General features: G+C 38.1%; 3 protein-coding genes across 3 annotated transcripts; 1 reads left to right on the top strand and 2 right to left on the bottom strand.

Annotated features, from left to right (window-relative positions):
- Nucleotides 1–1,570: 1,570 nt before the first annotated feature.
- On the top strand, nucleotides 1,571–3,001 carry LOC106427657 (mitogen-activated protein kinase kinase kinase 17). The gene has a single exon (XM_013868378.3). The coding sequence runs from the start codon at nucleotides 1,729–1,731 to the stop codon at nucleotides 2,794–2,796; it is 1,068 nt and encodes a 355-aa protein (XP_013723832.1). The 5' UTR covers nucleotides 1,571–1,728; the 3' UTR covers nucleotides 2,797–3,001.
- Nucleotides 3,002–5,298: 2,297 nt separating this feature from the next.
- On the bottom strand, nucleotides 5,299–7,807 carry LOC106427690 (nitrile-specifier protein 2). Its single transcript, XM_013868407.3, has 3 exons — nucleotides 7,556–7,807; nucleotides 6,146–6,670; nucleotides 5,299–6,014 (listed from the first exon to the last, which is right to left on the bottom strand). The coding sequence occupies exons 1-3, from the start codon at nucleotides 7,625–7,627 to the stop codon at nucleotides 5,556–5,558; spliced, it is 1,056 nt and encodes a 351-aa protein (XP_013723861.1). The 5' UTR covers nucleotides 7,628–7,807; the 3' UTR covers nucleotides 5,299–5,555.
- Nucleotides 7,808–16,496: 8,689 nt separating this feature from the next.
- On the bottom strand, nucleotides 16,497–17,395 carry LOC106427642 (uncharacterized protein At4g02000-like). The gene is made up of 2 exons (XM_048756038.1): nucleotides 16,978–17,395; nucleotides 16,497–16,924 (listed from the first exon to the last, which is right to left on the bottom strand). Exons 1-2 carry the CDS (start codon nucleotides 17,393–17,395, stop codon nucleotides 16,497–16,499), a joined length of 846 nt encoding a protein of 281 aa, XP_048611995.1.
- Nucleotides 17,396–18,310: the final 915 nt, after the last annotated feature.

The following is an 18,310-nucleotide window of genomic DNA, read 5'->3' as shown; positions in this document are numbered from 1 at the left end:
AAGTTGCAAGTTAGAACCATAAAACAGACCTAATCATATTTGGAAGTGATTATTTATTTCTTAAATCTCAACCGATAATGGTGGTTAAACCGACCGCTCACTGTCGTTTATTTTTTTTCCAAGTCTTAAACGATTTATCAACGAATCTTCTTAATCTATTTTATTTTTGTATTCTTGTCAGAATATTTGTCTAACGAACGTCTATTATCTATATGATAACAAGTTGACTAAATTAGAAAAAAATATCTAGTTAAATATTATAGTCTTGACCTCAGGTGGAACAAATTATATCCCGAATCCTTGAAGTGATTTTGTTAGGAATGTAAAGTTATATTCTACACAACTAGCAAAAAAAAGGAAAAGTCTCCGAACGTCAGAAAGTCTTCTTTTACAAAATTTAGGTCTTCCATGATAATATATGTACTTTGTAGCATGAAGACTTTTCTTGGTTATACATGAAGATAAATTTAAACTTTGATATTTTATTTACAGCTTGCTAAATAAATAATAATGGTAACAAGTAACAACGATATCATAAACGAATAAGAAAACAAGACAATAGACAAAATAAAGGATACAAATAATAGACAACAGATTTAAGACGCTGTCAGACAAGACTTATATTTTATAAAATATTAAAAAACCAGAAAATTTTGGAAAATCCGAAGAAAAAATCGTATGCACACATATATAATATAGACGATAACGAAGTGTAACACCAAAGCTCCAAGTGTGCAGAATGCAGATGACCGATCAAAATCTACCAAAGTGCCCAACTTCTCATCTCCACTACTTTTTTTTCCTATACCAACCAAACTCATAAGAAACTACAAATCAAAATTATAGCAAATTATAATTATTATTATTTCTTTACAATAACCAAATAGATTCAAATAAACATTACGCCAATTGGTGTTAAAAAAGTGTTCAAAAAGAAAAAACACTACGCTAATCATAAACACCACGTAGCATCTAAATCTTCGGACACGTAGCTCCGCAGATATAAGGAACTACGGTCGGAGCAAGAACTAAAAGTTTTCTGACCACAGAGAGGTCGACAGGTCATTGTTTCTAGAGAATGTAATCTGAAGAGTACAGACTCGCCAAAACCAAAGAAGTGGCACGTCACAAGACTAAACGAACTTATGATGCAGACCGGAATATAAAAATCCGTATTTTAACTTTTAACTAAAAAAGTTAATAATCAGTTTTTAAAACTCTAATTTAAGAATCGGTTCTTAATTTTTTTAGTTAAAAGTTAAGAGACGGATTTTTATATTCCGGTAAGAATTCTACCTTAAGAACACTCCAATAACCATGATTAAGAACCTCCCAATAATCATGCTCTTAAGTTATACGTTCAATTGCCACGTCACATGCCAGTTGATATTTCACTCACGTTTCTCAAAACACCTCTTTTTGTACACTTGATGATACTTCACATTTTCTTCTTTATTTTTGGATTTTTCAGAAATAAAATAATTATAAATCAAATCGAAACAGGTTTTCATTTGGTTATCAACTTTAAAAAGAAATTCACGTGTACACACAAGAACATATTTACGTGTTATTATATTCATAAGCTGGTAGAAAAATTCGATGTTACCAAAAGTATACACTATCTAATCCATCCTTATATAAACCTTCTGTTGCATTGTAGCAGAGCGGAAGAAACAAAATTAGACAGAGTACAAAAGAAACAATTGTTTTTTCTCTAGTCTTGTCCTAATGGAATGGACTAGAGGAAGAATCCTAGGCCGAGGCTCCACAGCCACCGTCTGCGCCGCCATGTATCGCAGTTCAAACGAAATCCTCGCCGTCAAATCCTCCGAGCTTCACCGGTCAGAGTTCTTGCAAAGAGAAGCCAAGATTCTCTCCTCGCTGAACTCTCCTTATGTGATCCGGTACAGAGGAACAGAAACCAAGATAGAGTCAAACGGCGTCGTTACGTATAATCTTTTGATGGAGTACGCACCGTACGAAACGTTGACCGACGCGGCGGCGAAAAACGGAGGCCGACTCGAGGAAGCTATGATCGCGAAGTACACGCGCGAGATACTACGAGGCTTGGAGTATATTCACTCGAAAGGGATCGCGCATTGCGATGTAAAGGGGAGCAACGTGGTTGTCGCGGAGAAGGGTGAGGCCAAGCTTGCGGATTTCGGGTGTGCGAAACGGGTGGGCTCGGAGACGGTGACGGGTACGCCGGCGTTTATGGCTCCAGAGGTGGCGCGTGGGGAGAAACAGGGGAGTGAGAGTGATATATGGGCTGTTGGGTGTACGGTGATTGAGATGGCTACGGGCTCTCCGCCGTGGACGGAGGCGAGTTCAAGGGAGGATCCGGTTTCAGTTCTTTATCGGGTCGGGTATTCGGGTGAGACTCCGGAGCTTCCTTGTTTGCTTACGGACGAAGCAAAGGATTTCTTGAAAATGTGCTTTAAGAGAGAAGCAAAAGAGAGACGGACGGCTACACAACTCCTAAACCATCCGTTTCTGATATCTAAACCGGACATTGAACCGGTTTTGGTTTCGAGTTCACCGACAAGTGTGACAGATCAAACGTTTTGGCGATCAGTGGAGGAAGAAGTAGTAGAAGAAGAAGAAGAAGCAGTGGAATTGCAAGATGAGTCAAGAAATCTAGACCGTTTAAACTTGTTGGCTTGTTATTTGGAGAGGATCGGACGGCTGAGATGTGTTGGTGGGTTGGATGGGCCCATATGGGATAGGGAAGGTGGGGACTGGATCACGGTGAGGGTGAGCTGTGAAGGAACAATGATTAGTGGGTCACTCACATGAGTATTTGGGAGAATTGCAAGTTGATTTGGGGTTATTTGTTGAATTGTAGAAAGTATTGGGTGTTGATATTAGTGAAGATCTCCAATTTAGGGAGATCGATGTAGTAGCTTGTTAGTCTTTGAAGCTTCTATTAATGTACATAGTTAAAATCACGATTTTTTAAAAACCAAATCCAATGTTGATTTCTGTAGAGTTTCAAGGTTTGTTGGCCTGCACAAGAGAATTAATGTTGAACTATTACATCGAAATCCTATTATCCCACGTTTTACTACTGTTTCTGTTTGACTACTCAACTTTAATCTTGAGAATAATATACTTTAATTATAATCTTTTTCCAATGCCTAAAATGTTTACTTTCTCAAAATTATACGCATAAATGAACTTGTTAAAACAAGTTGGCATATTATTGAGAGTTATAGGTGATATGATATGATGTCAGTATATTAGAAATCACTGCATGGATCCAAAACCAATTATTTAAAAATTGCGAGGGGAAAGTAAGATTGGTTGGTTGCTTGGAATTTTAACATTGATCCAGCCTGTATCTTCTGTCAACATGGGATTGAATCTCGTAATCTATCTCTTCTTCGAGTGTCCGTACACAGCAGTAGTGTGGACCAAGCTAACAAGAGGACTTCTACAACAACACTTCACAATGGATTGGGATGGAATCATTCATCTGCTTGTGAGCAATATTTTGAAATGTCGGCTTCGTTTTCTTGTGCGATACGTTTTACAAACGTCTCTGCACTCGATTTGGAGGGAAAGGAACGAGAGACGTCATGGCTCATCTACTACGCCTCTGCATCTTTGGTCAGATTTATTGATCGTCAAGTGAGGAACAAATGTTCTTTAGTCTTTGCGCAGAGGAATCAAAAGTTTGAGGTTTACTGCAGCTCTGGTTTGCATCACAAACTTAAGGGATGTGCTAGTTTGTTCTGAGTTCCATAGTTCTTTTATATCTTTAAAACAGAAACGTTACACATAGGATGTACAAAGTATTTTCTTTGAATAAATTTAACATTATATTCAAGAAAATATATATATATATATATATATTCCTTTCGAATCTTAGGAAATGATCCGTATATGTATTTATTAATGTGTGCAATTTGCTTAGCTTCGTTTGGCAAGCCAATGTGACGATTTGATCTAAGTCTTTGATATACAGTTGACACCTTACGAAGCTAGTTAACTACTAACTAATGTATTGTATCTTCAACATTATCCATTGCTCTTCTTTAGTCGTATCATTATCGGCTATCAAAAGAAAAAAAGTTAGATCATTATCGAAGTTTGATAGTTTTGATATAATTTGTTGACAAATAATTGCTATAAGCAAGCTACGTAAATTCGTCTTGAGTGTAATTTTAAAATATTCTGATCATTAAAAACATTATCACAACAACGATCCCGGTTAAGATAAGGTTAAGTATGAGAACTAATAGATGAAGGTAATAAAACTTTGCTTGCAAGGTAAGTTCATGTTTGGATGAGTTATCTTTAGAAGGTGAATAGCGAATCTTTTCTTTTCACTTTTGTTTTATGGTTTTGACTCTTTTTTTATAAAGACATAACCATAAATAATATGGGCACTTACCACAGGCATGCTTAACTTCAAAGACCGTGAGCATTTCTTTTTACTTATTGATTCGGCTAGCATATGCATAGAGGTTAACTTATATTTTCGACAACGTAATCTGATTTTTGGATTGATCTTGTATATACATGTATATATAATGTGTGTATATATATATGCAAACAAATAACTTATATTGAAGACTGTTAGTCTGTGTTACCATCTTAGATTCTAGTTTAGGACACAATATGACTTTAGTTTGAATGTGTAAAGCTTTTTGCTTAATTAATATGTTACTCTTGTTTCAGATTCGAGGTTTACGATATAAAAAACTTTGGATTGATTACAAATTATTATTTTCACTTCAGTTGCTCACGATCACCGTGTTCAGTTATACATTGCTTGACATAACTCTTCATAGTTGCACTATTTTTATAGTGAGGAAGCTACAATCTGAAGTAAAGCTACTATGGATTTCAGTTCGAATTAACAAAAACTTTTTTTTTTTTTTGCATAACGAATTAACAAAAACTTTGGTTTGTTTCTTCTCCTAAGATGGTGGTCAGTTGCTCTGCTGCTCTTTTGAGCATTATTATATCACCTATTGGTGAGTGCAGGAAGGATCTTGCTCCCTCCTTCTTATGAGAGTGATCTTATCTCTTTTTACATTTTATGTTATGGTACCTACTTATGTTTTTCATTACAAGTATGGCTCATTGCGTTTCTCTATCATTCGGCAATGGTGCCGAGAACATTGTATTATTGCATTTGGTGTTAAATGAAATCTTGTAAATATCAACCTGAATTCTCCTGTGGCATTTTTAAATATCAACCTGAATTCTCCTGTGGACTTCTTTGATGGTTGTCTAAAGTATACACCATTGAGGGAAAGGAAATGGAGGAAAATATTAAAAGAGACAGGCTTTGATTCACAAATCACAATATATTTCAAACCACAAGCAGAGACACACATTATTCATTACATACAGACTTTGACGTTTCAGTTACAAACTTACAGAATACTTCAAACCACAAACAGACTCCCACATTATTCAATACTTCAAAAGAAAAAACAGACTTTGATGTTTTGATCACACCAGACTTCAAACCACAAGCAGAGACACATTATTTATAAGTATTTTACACCAATTCTCGGTCTCTGACCAATCTCCTTATGAGATTAAAATAATCCAAGTCCAACACGAACATTGATGAGAGGGTTAAGCTCTTTCACCGAGTAGAAGTAAAGATCATCAAAGCGGTTGTTGGTCTGAGCCTTCCCACCAAATATCAGCATCCCCTTCTTTCCATTGATCGTCGCAGCTGTCGATGCACACCAGCCACGCGGTTCAGTTGGTGCCTCCCCTCCACCATCTTCCAGTTTCTTCCACTCCAGCGTTTCTGTGTCCAACACGAAACCTTTGCCACACAACTTCCCAGGACCAACATGGGCCTGAGGGTCCATCTCGATCTCACCTCCAACTACAATGACATGTTTCCCAACAGCCGCAATCGCGAAAACGCTCCTCGGTGAAGGCTTCTCCCCAGTAGTCTCGACTTTAGTCCACACGTTTCGATCCACATCAAAGCAATGGATATCATCACACTCGTCTCCGTAGAACCCGTAAAACACCCATACCTGTTTAATTCGGGGTTATTATGAACTTTCAACTTAAAATCAAAATAGGTGATACGCTGCTAATCCTTTATATTTTAATCTATTAGTTATCTAACTACCAATGCTGGACTTTAATCGTTCATTAACAATACCTTCCCTTGAACCACAACTAGACCTGCTCCTCCTCTTTCTTTGCAAGAATCACCCGGTGTCGGAAGCTGGACCCATTTCTCATCAGAAACGTTAAACGCGTTAAGCGTCTTGAGCCTCACGGTTTTGCTCACCCCACCAAACAAGTACACGTTCTCCGCATCCGAAGCCATAGAGTGGAAGCTACGAGCCTCAGGTCCTTCCTCGACCCCCGTCACAAGTTTCCACTCGTTTTTCACTGTGTCGTACGAGTAAAACCCGTTGTACTTTCGGGACGCATCACGGCCGCCGAAAACGTAGAGTGTAGATCCAACGGCTACCATGGCGACGCCTAAGCAACTGAGTGTTGGAATGTCTCCGGTGGCAGGAGCGACTGACCAAGTGTGGGTGTTGAGGTCAAAGACGTAAAGGTCTTTGTCGACGGGGACATTGGATGTTAACTCGCCACCAAATGAGTACAACTTGTCTCCTACCACGGCTATAGCGTGAGAACTTCTCGGTCCTGGTCCCTTTCCTTTTTGCTCTACCTGATAATCAATATAACACCTCGTCACCACAATAAATTTCAACCCAGATAATCAATTACCATATGATATCTCGTACTTGATGTATTTGATAATCAATATAACATCTCGTCACCACAATAAATTTCAACCCAAATAATCAACTACCAAATTATCAACACAAAACGAAAGCCATCATGATGTATTTGCTTATTTTATGAACTTTTCGAAAACAGTGAATAAATACTATGAAGTGATAGCTAGGGCAATGCATAGCTAGTAATCACTAGCCAATTTAATCTACATAATATATTTCTCCTACAAAATTATACTCCCTCCATTTCAAAAAGATCTATATTTTAGAAGAAAAAAATTGTTTCAAAAAGATATATGTTTTATATTTTCAATGTATAAATTAATTGTAAATTGTAAACTTTAAAAAATATAATGGTATTTATAAAGATTTTATTGGTTAAAAGTTGTGGAGAATAATTGATAACGGAAAATAATGTATTGGTAACTAAAATCTGATATGTTTTCTTAATAAGTGTGAAAAACCTAAAACATACTCTTTCTCTGTTCTTAAATGATCTATATTCTAAAGAAAACTTTTGTTTCAAAAAATACATATTTTATATTTTCAATGCAATTTTTGTCAACTAATAATGAGAAATTGTGAATTTCAAGAACATTAATTGCATTTCTTAAAATCTTATTGGTTTAAAAATATGTGAAATATAAAATTACAAAAAACTATGCAGTTATAGCTAAATTTTAATATGTTTTATTAAAAAGTGCAAAAATTCAAAAACATGGATTTTTTGGTAACGAAAGGAGTATATCTTTTTGAAAGAGAAAAAGTATATGAATTTGTGAGAAGTTAAATACATGGAATTAATATTTAGTTACCTTGATCCACTCGCCATGGAAAGTCGGAGCAATAGCTTCATGCAACGTTGGAACAATACCTGCAATATTCATTCTCGGAATATAATAAAACAAAAGTTCTTATTTGTTTCTGTGTCTGATCTCCTCTCTTTCCACCCAGTTCTACTATATATATATATATAGGCTAAAAACCTACGTGTCAAAAGATTTTTGATTTTTTTTGCTAAACAATGCCATTCCCCAACTAGATATTTTAAGTTGTTAGACAAAAAAAAACATAGTCCTCTGTATACAAAAATTGATGTTTTGAAATTGTTCACACATATGAAAAAAAATAATTAATATTTACTTTTTAATTACTTTTGATTTCACTTTTAATTAGTTTAAAGTTTTATCTCATTCTCAATAAAATTCAACCAATAATTTTTTAAATTTTTTTTATGATGCTGTATTTTTAAATAAAGAAAAATGCATTAACTAAATCTATAAAATCAGTCTTTTGTATACAAAAGAATAAACTAAGTAAAACATCAATCATTTGTATAAGGAGATAATATACTTTTGACATTTTAGTAAAACAAATGCAATTATTATATACGAAAAATCGACAACCCATTTGGTAACTGATACTCAATGCCTACTTTGTGATTCCTCATTTTTTTTCTCAAAACGAAATAAATTCAAAATTAGGTTAAGATTTGCTCTAATGTTACCTTTTATTTTTAACTTCTTATTTATTGCTAACAATACTTATAAAAATTAAAATTATACTCACTTATTTTGAAATTTGAAGTTTTTAAGTAAGATTTAACTTTACTAAAATAATTTTTATTACATTAACAATTGTTCTATGTTTTGTTAAGTTTGTTTGTGTTTTTTCTAATTTCTTATTAGTTATGTATTTCTATTTTCATTGTTCGCTACTTTATCATATGTTTATTTAAGATATAGTATTATTTAATTATACTTTTATATTTAAATACTTCAATTGTTATAGCTATATTTTGAAAAGTTTAATCAGTATTAAAGTAATATTTTCTGTATAGATTATTAAGTAATATTTTCTGTATATATTTTTAAGCATAAAAAAGTTTTTATCATAAATTTAGAGATTATTATACAAATAAAAAAGGGTACTAATTAAAATAAATTTGTGAATAGTGTTTTCTCAAATATTATGTAATACTAGTAATATCCTTATTTTTTTCTTAAAATAATGTACCATTAGAGAGAATCCTTTTTTTTTTTCATTTTTGATGATTTTTCTTATTTTGATACACATTGGAGATCCTCTCTTATCCCTTATACGACTTGTAATCGCAAAATAAAATATGTTAGTAAATTTTAAATAATAAATATAAGATCTCGATACCTCTTGTCGGGATTGGAGGAGAACTTCTCGGTCTTGCAGGTGTTCTTGAACTCTCAGATCTTTGTGAAATCCTAAAGTTAATCGAAGCAATTGTTGAATAAATGTGAATTTTGTTCGATATCCAACATTCTCTGTCTCCAATCTATTTCCTTGTCTTTTTTTTTAACCTCTCCTACTGCTTTCGTTTCTAGTGCTTCATTAGCTAATGGTGCTTCGCTATCTAGAACAGTTTTGATTTCTTAATGGAGGCTAAGGGAATCTGTGTTCAGGATTTAGGTTTTTTGTGAAGAGTCTTTGAAAATTGGAAAAAAGTTCGTCAGTTACGCCAAATATAGTATAATATGGTGAAAAACATCTGAAGTAACAAAATGTGTCAATAACATCATCAACTCTATGATAATACATACCACATGTATGAACTAAATAATTATATGGTATAAACTACATAAATGGTTTTAATTGATTTTGCGATTTATTAATGAGGTCAATTGGTAATTAACAAAAACTTAATTAAAAAACTAAGAACCCGACCCACACTAAGTCTACAAACCCGACCAAACATAAAGAACATGACTTACCCCGAAAATGAGAGGACTACAGTTTTAGGGTCGGGTTCTTTCACAATTTTTAGGTTAAGTCATGTTATTTGTGTTTGGTCGGGTTCGTAGACTTAGTGTGGGTCGGGTTCTTAGGTTTTAATTAAGTTTTTGTTAATTACCGATTGACCCCATTAATAAATCACAAAATCAATTAAACCATTTATGTAGTTTACACCATATAATTATTTAGTTCGTATATGTGGCATGTATTATCATATAGTTGGTGATGGTATTGACATATTTTGATACTTCAGAAGTTTTTCACCATATTACACCATATTTGGTGTAGCTGAGAAACTTTTTTCCTTGAAAATTCTCAAGAACTTGGAAAATCCGTGCCAAAGTTTTGAGAATCCCTTGATAAAGATCGCCTAACTCTGTTCCTTAATTTTAATTCTATCATTTTTCCAAAAAATTATCACAGTCCGTCGAGTTCTCCGGTGGTGGTGGCGCATACGTGTTCGTCGGTGGTACTGCTACGGCTTGCTATCCGTGCCTCCTTGTGGCTTCGTGTTGATGTCTTTGGTGTATCTGGTCTTGCACTTGCTTGGCTCTTGCTTCTGGTTACCCATGACGTCCCTTAAAGCAAAGTGGTGATGGTGTTGTGGCCGGCTCCGCAGCTTAGCTCTTCTCAAATAATCGCAGCATCATCGTGTCCGTATATTGAGAGCATTTCAGGGCTCTTCTGTGCTTTTGGTGAGATAGTTAGGCTACAGGCACCGGATTTGGCTTTGGTTTTGTCTCTTCCCGAGGGTTTTCCATTTTCCGATCCGTCTTCTCTATATGGGTTGCAGTTAGATGGGTGTACATGGTCACGGTGGATTGTAATGGAGGCGGTAATCTCCAGCACAAACCACTGAACGACGGCATCGTCGGACTTTGGCTTCTCCTCGTACCGCCGGTGGTTTCTTCTTCCGAGCTAAGTTTTGGGGTCAGAGCTTGGATTCTATGCTTTGGTTTGATCTAGGGTGTCAGTTGGAAGCTGTAGGAACCGTTGCAATCAGGGTTTGAGGACGCCCTTCTCTCGGTAGCTCGCGGCAACCGACTGGTTTCTCTCAGCTATTTCTCGAGTAGTTTGGTCCGAGACCGTCTCGCTATCAAGACAATTAATCGCTAGTGTTGTGTAGTTCTTACTTTCGGTTGTTGTTGTTGTTCGTAGCTTGTTTCAATGTTGTGTTGTTTCTTCCGCTACTAGTCATCTATTGTAATGTCTGTCAAAAACAAAAATTGGTATAATATTTAACATTTTACCAAAAAAAAAAAAATTATCACAGTTCGCAGATAAAGACTGAATAATGAATGTAACAAAAAACCCATGTTCGGAACTACGCTAGGCACTAGTCGGGCGGTTACTCCGGGTCTAGCGAGTTACCAAATAATCGGAGATTAATTCTAAGACATTTTACTAATATATATCTGATTTGGCAACCATTACCAATATGTTGACTTGTCTTGGTGGTTAGAAACGCGGATAAATGACATTGTGACCCGGTTTCGAAACCCATCTTGAACTTTTTTTTGCATTTTCCGGCTTTAATTCATTAAATGAGGAACTTACATGTCTACCCTCGTCTCTTTGCTAAAGTTCTCTGCAACCCTAGCCGCCATCTATATGCTTCAAACACAATTTTTTCATCTTTTTGTCGATTTTGTTCAAAGTTTCTCGGTTTAGCAAAACGTTTTTGTAATCTTAGGCACTGATTTCACTGATTCAACGGTTAAATCGAAAAAACTCAGTCCACCGCCTGGCCACTCCGATTTTCTCCTCCTCGCCACGGTGAGCACACGCCTAACGCTTATCCGGCCGAGAACTCGTCAACTCGGGCGTGTTTTCGAACAGAACAAAAAACTAATCTGTTATGGTATATGTATTATTATCTAGTTCCTAGATGTCTACAGTATTTATATATCACATTACTAATATTTTCATAATTATGTATCATTTACTTAATCTTTCCAGCAACAAAATTAATAACATTCTTAGTATACAACTTTATAAATTTGAAATCAAGCTTTTAACTACATCTCGGTGGTCTACTGCCTTCCACTGGATAATGAAGTGCTGTGTGTTGGTACATGCCTAGGATCGATTCTCCTCCGGTATGAAATTATTAGCTCCACATGCCGTCAAGTGGCATGAATCCCTGGTTTTTACGTAGAACAATCGGGGTTATCTAATGTTGATGGGCAGGTACCTTGAAGATTATTCTAGGCCTCGGTTTGGTTTCTTGTGCAACATTTTCAATATGTTCTTAAAGATTATTTTTTGGTAGAAATGATTTCACCTTTAAATATAGTAATATTTGGTAAAATATGACATGGCTATGCAAGTATTTAAATGTTGTAGGCGTTGAAGAGAAGTGATTAAATTTATTTTTAATACACATCTTTTTTTTTTTTAACTCAAAGAACATGAGAACGTAGCTCAAGTTTGCAAATACAAGACCAGTAATACTGGCTAGGGAAATCAAATCAAAACATAAGCATCAATGACAATCAAGGCCAAGGTTAATTCATCCTAAGGGAAGGATTTCAAAGTTAACCAATAACCTCAGTCTGGATGAGATCATGAAGCCACGCCGGTCCTCCCATCGCCAGGTACGAACGCAGTCGTCCATCTCGGAGAACACTTGTAGATATCTTTCTTGCCACCTTATTAGATTCTCATGATTCTACTTCAAACTCGATCACAGCAAACTCCAAGCAAACTGTCTCTATCTGTCGAAGTAAGCACCTATATCGTGGCCATCTAAAGGGATTTTTTATTGCATCTATCAACTGTTGAGATTCAGTACCAATACTGGCCTCCTCCATTCGCAAATCCCGTAGACCTCTAAGTACCCACAATAAGCATTCCATTTCAGCCGCCAATTTGTCCGAGGTAGGTACAAGGGCATCTCTTGCGTGCATACACACACCTCCTCTATGATTTCGTGTAATCCAAGCTGCTCCTATGAACTGTTTATCACTTCTCCAGCTAGCATGAAGGTTACATTTAACCATACCTTGTGTTGGTGGTATCCATTGCTTTGGTATGCCCATATCAGCCTGCAACTGCCCTCCTCTACTCTCCGCCTTGTTCAGTTCATTCCATAAAGATGCTTCTTCTAGCGTTCGCTGAACCAACAGGGATTGCGATTCTTGTGTCTCCGCATATAACAAGCTGTTCCTGTTCTTCCATATCGTCCACAGGATCCAGGGGATTGCTTGACGTCGTTCCTGATCAAAGGTACTCGCTTCCATGAGCTTTAAGCAGATACCAAAGAGCTCAATCAGGGAAACGTCTTGAAAGACAAAATCCGAAGGTAAGCGAAACTCTCTCCAAAGTTCTTGTGCCTTGCTGCAGTGAAACAGAACATGCTGTATTGTCTCCACACCTTGATTACACAATTTACATGTTTGCTCCACATGCATACCATGAGCTGTAAGGCGTTCTGCAACAGCTAGAGCCCCAGACACTGCCCTCCACCAAAACATACGAATCTTTGGTATTGTCGGTAGCTTCCAAATGAGCTTCTTCATTTCAGTTACCGCTTGGTCTTCTACCCTTTGGTCGACTCCACTATTTGTCGTTGCGTTTGTAAGGAGCCAGCACCCGCTTTTAACTGTGTAGTCACCTGACTTGTTGAAAGCCCAAATCCTTCTGTCTTTCACTCTGCCAGCAACAATCTGTTTGATTCGATCCACCTCATTTATTGGGAAGAGCTGCTGCAGCAGTTCCATTTTCCATTTTCCATCTTCGCCTATGAGCTCAGAAACTCGCAGATTGACATCAAAACATGTTTGTTTGTTCACCGGTCTCCTAGGAACTTCATCCAAGATCCATTTATCAGTCCAGACATATGTATCTCTGCCATCACCTATGGATCTGATCAAACCCTTCCTCAATAACTCTCTGCCAAAAATTATACTTCTCCAGGCATAAGAGGGTCTATAGCCTTTACCACACTCAAGAAGGTTCGAGGAGGCATAGTACCGGCCCTTATAAACTCGCGCCAGTAAGCTGTTCGGTTCATTGTATAGTTTCCATGCTTGCTTAGCTAGCAACGCCTGATTGAAATCCTCTATGTCCCGAAATCCCAGTCCTCCTTTGTCTTTTGGCACACAGATTTTCTTCCAAGCAATCCAATGAATCTTTCTCTTCTCTCCATCTTCATCCCACCAAAAGCTAGCCATAGCACTTATAATTTTTTGACAGTGGTGTTTAGTTAACCTGAAGCATGACATCGCATAAACCAAAAGAGCCATCGCAATAGATTTGAGGAGAACCTCCTTTCCGCCATGGGAAAGCTTTTTGGCAAACCATCCTCGTAATCTCTTGTTTAGTTTCTCACCAATAAACGCAAGTAGCTTCTGCTTTGAGCCACTGAAACACTCAGGAAGACCCAAGTACTTTCCATCACCGCCTTCATTATCAATATGAAGTATCTCAGCTAGCAGCCTTTTCATAACTGGGTCTATTGCAGCACCAAAAGTGACGGCTGACTTTTGAAAATTAATGACCTGACCAGATGAATCTTCATACAAGTTCAAACACCGTAAGAACTCAGTGCACTCACTCAGCCTAGCTCTGTACAGGAATAGGCTATCGTCGGCAAACAGAAGATGTTGGACCGACGGGCAATTCCTTGTCAACTTCATACCCGTAATTAAGCCTTTCTGCTCTGCTCGACTCATCACATGTACCAGAGCTTCAGCGCAAAGAATGAAAAGAAAGGGGGAAAGAGGGTCCCCTTGTCTAATACCCCTCTCCGGCGTTATATGACCAAATGCTTCTCCATTCATCAACACCGTATATGATACTGATCTGATGCAGCTCATCACCCAGTCTATCCAAAGTCTGGCAAACCCCATCTTCAAGAACAGAGTCTCCAAAAAGGCCCATTCCACTCTGTCATAAGCTTTAGACATGTCTGTCTTTATAGCAATATAATCCTCTCGACAGTTTGGATTTGTCTTGAGACCATGAATCATTTCATGAGCAATGAGTAGGTTATCTGAAATTAAGCGACTAGCTACAAATGCTCCCTGAGTGGGTGAGACAATGCGCGGCAAAATCAACTTAAGTCTGTTGCTCAACACCTTTGAAATGATCTTATACGCCACAGAGCATAAGCTTATTGGTCGCAGGTCCTTCATGTGAGTCGCATTAGGTACCTTGGGTATCAGACAGAGCTGCGTATGGTTCCAATCGGACGGCATTACTCCAGACTCAAAGAACTTCTTCACCTCCACTGTCACCTACGCTCCCGTTATGTTCCAGTACTTCTGAAAGAACTGACCAGTCATGCCATCAATCCTAGGTGCACTATCACTCTTAATTGCTTTGACCGCTCTCTTAATCTCTGTATCTGTCACCATCTTTGTTAAGCTGCTGTTCATTCTGGTGGTGACTCTCGGCATCATTCCTTCCAATAGCGTATCTGCATTTCTGCAACCAGATGTTCGAAACAGGTCTTGGAAGTACTGCACCGCTATATCTCCCTTCTTGTTCTCATCAAAGTGCTCTATTCCACTGGAATCAAAAAGCGACTGCACTCTATTTTTCATGCTCCTTGTTTCCACCCACCCATGGAAAACTCTAGTATTTTTATCACCCACCTGCAACCATGTATTTTTACTCTTCTGCTTCCAGAAGGTCTCCTCTTCCTGATATGCCTTCTCAAGCTCAATACGTGTGGAAGAGAGCAGCTGCAAGCCAGGATATAGTTTTTTTCCTTCTGCTTCCAAAGTCTGTCGAAACTTTTGAATTTGCACACTCGAGTTAGAGGTCGAAGATTGCTTCCACTTCGATAACTCTTTGCGACATGACTGGATTCGTTTCGACATCGTACCTCTGTTTCCTCCAGTATTGAGACTCCAGCCTCGCTGGACTACCTCCATAACTTCTGGCTTGTTACACCATCTCTTATCAAAGGTAAACTTACCACTCCTCTTCACTGGAGATGGTACTAAGCTCATGAGAACCGGTCTGTGATCTGACCATGTCCTCTCCAGATACTTTATATGTGTCCCCGGAAACATTCTGAACCATTCTGCATTTCCAAACGCCCTATCCAGCCTACACTGTATCCAAACTTTCTCCTTAACCCCACCGGTAAAGATCTCTCGTACTCCTTCCCACGAGAAAATGTCACCAGAACTTGGTGGCTCTTTGAGCCGACAATCTCTCTTTAGAGCTCGAAAGCCAAAGAAAGTACATTCCTCCCTAGCTGGTCCTCCCAACTTTTCTGAATTGCTCATCAATTCGTTGAAGTCGCCAACTAAAAACCAGCCACCATCTCTATTCAAACCGATGTCTCTTAATAAGTCCCAAACCACATGTCTCCTATGCCTGACAGGATCCCCATAGATAAAGGACATGTAGAAACTCATCCTTCCAATCTTGACTCGAGTATCTATGATTCTACTCGATGCAGACATCACCTCCACCTCATATTTACTCCTCCAAAACAAAGCTAATCCTCCACTAAGTCCCATTGGGTCTACCAAAAAGAAGTGGTCATAACCCAACGAACTCTGAAACTTCTTGACGTGATCACTAGAGTTTTTAGTCTCTAGGAGAAACAGAAAATCCGGAAGATGTTCACGAATCATCTCCTCTAGGCGTCGAACTGTCGAGTTGCTCCTCAATCCTCGACAGTTCCAGCTGAGCGTCGTCATTGAGGATTGGATGGTTTCTGGTGAACCATCAAACCCCCCATTTTGTTTCGACACTTTGGATGTAACCTTTCCATCATCAACAGCTTTACGCTTGAGAGGCCCCTCGTCATTCTCTTTGGAACATCTTTCTCCTAAATGTCCCGTAGCACGTCTTTTACTCTGGTTCCTTCGGCTCCAAGATTTCTTACTTCTCCCCGAACCTCTGCTCCGGTTATCCCTTTCCGTTGAGAGTGTTGTATTGCAGCCAATATTGAAACCTCCACGCTCAAATATAGGCATGTTGACTGCAACCCCTTCATGCTCTCTCGTATTCCCCAACACCTGCTGTTTAGGAGAGAGCTGCTATTCCTCTTATTTCCTTGATCTGCTCAGCCTCAAAGCCAACCGCTCCAACGCCTTCTTGGATGTTTCGGCTGACTACATTTCCCATGTCTTGGGTTCCGAGCCGTAGCGGCACTTTCCTAACCGATGACTCCACAATGTCTGGAATACCCACATCCATCGCTGTGCGAAAGTCAAACACATGTCCTACTTCTCTGGTTCTCTCAATTGAGAGGACCGGAGCTTTTTCCAATCTCAAGCATGATCTTTGTGCAACTGGATTCCGCGACAGCTCATCTAAAGTCTTTTGCATTTTAATTTCCCTTATTCTTCTCTCCTCTGGGTCGACACAGTTCATATAAGTCCTCATCTCTTCAAACACCTCAGGGGCCACAATGGATCTGTGAGGCTCAAACCCCGGAGGTACCGATGGTGCTAAGAGAGGCATAAGCTTTCAGTCAAGTCAATGTGGTGTTGGCGACTCCCACTAGACTGGTTTTGCTTAGCATTAGAAGGCACAGCCAGCTCTTTTCCTTTGTTCTTCATTCTCTGAAGTAAAGGACACTTCTGTTTCTCATGTGACAAGCGCATACAATGATAGCACTTCTTCCTTATTCTTTCATACTCCACATCAATGTATTCTACTCGACCACCAGGTAAGTTGAGCGACTTCTTATCTCTCACCGGGACGTTAAGATCAATGTTCACTTGAACCCTCACATAATCATTGAGTAAGGGTTTTTCTGGGTCAAATTCAATCACCTCCACATGACCAATGCCATAAGCATTCGCATCTATCGTTTTCGCCGTGAGATAGTTTGCTGGGATGTTCCTCAGTCTGACCCACACTGCTGCTGTCTGAAGAAAGGATCTCGGAGGAACTTCAACCCTTCTCTCCAGAGCCATCCCCCAATCATCAAAGGTTCAGAACCCTTGCTTCAGCACTGTCTTAATATCAGTCTCAAGATCAAAAACAAACTGAAATCGATCCCTTGAAAGCGCAATTCCCCTGACTCTCTCGTATACATTCCATATCTTTGGCATCGTTCTCAGCATTCGAGCCATGTTCTGCGCTTCTGGATTAAGCAACCTCCCCATAAGACTACTTCTTCCTCTTTCCATCAGACAATACATATCATCCTCTAGTATGACAATTGGCATATCTACTTCAATCGACATTCCTTGCATCACTTCAACGAGATTGGTATCCATCACCAACAGAAAGATGATTCTGGCTATTTTCCTCTGATGATTCGATGAATTCCTAGGTCGAGTAATAGACGGCACTATCGAAAACCCTTGATAAACACGACCTCTCGTTGAAGATTTAAGAAAAAATCCCATATTTTCCGAAGATCTTCCCAAAAGATTTGGGAAATTTCCAAAATTAAACCAAATTTCAGCAAGGATATTCTCTTTCTGTATGTTAGCTCCACTCCTATTGGCTAAGATCAAATAGGCTAGAGAGGGAGAAAAAATCGCCAAAATCGCCATGAATACACATCTTTAATACAAACATATTATATGAGCTTTATAAACAGACAAAACAATATCATAATCATAAATCATAACATTATACGTCATAATATGATAAGAGCACATTCTTTAACATTTGTAGGTAACAAGTTCAATTCCTAGGATGATCAACTTTTTTACCCCAATAAAAAGCAATGTCACTAAAATATATGTATGCCTCAGTTGCTACCACATCCCGTGAATAGCCGCTATCAGTCATGTTTGTCATTGTTGTGTTTTCTTCCCATGAATATTTCAATCTTTTCTTTCCCTTTTTTCTTTGATACTAGTCTTCCTTTTTTTTAT

Source organism: Brassica napus, chromosome C4 (assembly GCF_020379485.1).
Source record: "Brassica napus cultivar Da-Ae chromosome C4, Da-Ae, whole genome shotgun sequence".
Taxonomy (NCBI): Eukaryota; Viridiplantae; Streptophyta; class Magnoliopsida; order Brassicales; family Brassicaceae; genus Brassica; species Brassica napus.
This window is presented reverse-complemented; position numbering and strand designations above follow the sequence as displayed.

Bases quoted from the DNA above. Each gene is read 5' to 3' on its own strand.
- LOC106427657 (XM_013868378.3), top strand. From the start codon at position 1,729: ATGGAATGGACTAGAGGAAGAATCCTAGGCCGAGGCTCCACAGCCACC.
- LOC106427690 (XM_013868407.3), bottom strand. From the start codon at position 7,627: ATGAATATTGCAGGTATTGTTCCAACGTTGCATGAAGCTATTGCTCCG. The intron at 6,671-7,555 runs GTAACTAAATAT...ATTGATTATCAG, and splicing joins TCCATGGCGAGTGGATCAAG to GTAGAGCAAAAAGGAAAGGG. The intron at 6,015-6,145 runs GTATTGTTAATG...CGAATTAAACAG, and splicing joins TAGTTGTGGTTCAAGGGAAG to GTATGGGTGTTTTACGGGTT.
- LOC106427642 (XM_048756038.1), bottom strand. From the start codon at position 17,395: ATGGCTCTGGAGAGAAGGGTTGAAGTTCCTCCGAGATCCTTTCTTCAG. The intron at 16,925-16,977 runs GTGGGAGTCGCC...TGCCTCTCTTAG, and splicing joins TGCTAAGCAAAACCAGTCTA to CACCATCGGTACCTCCGGGG.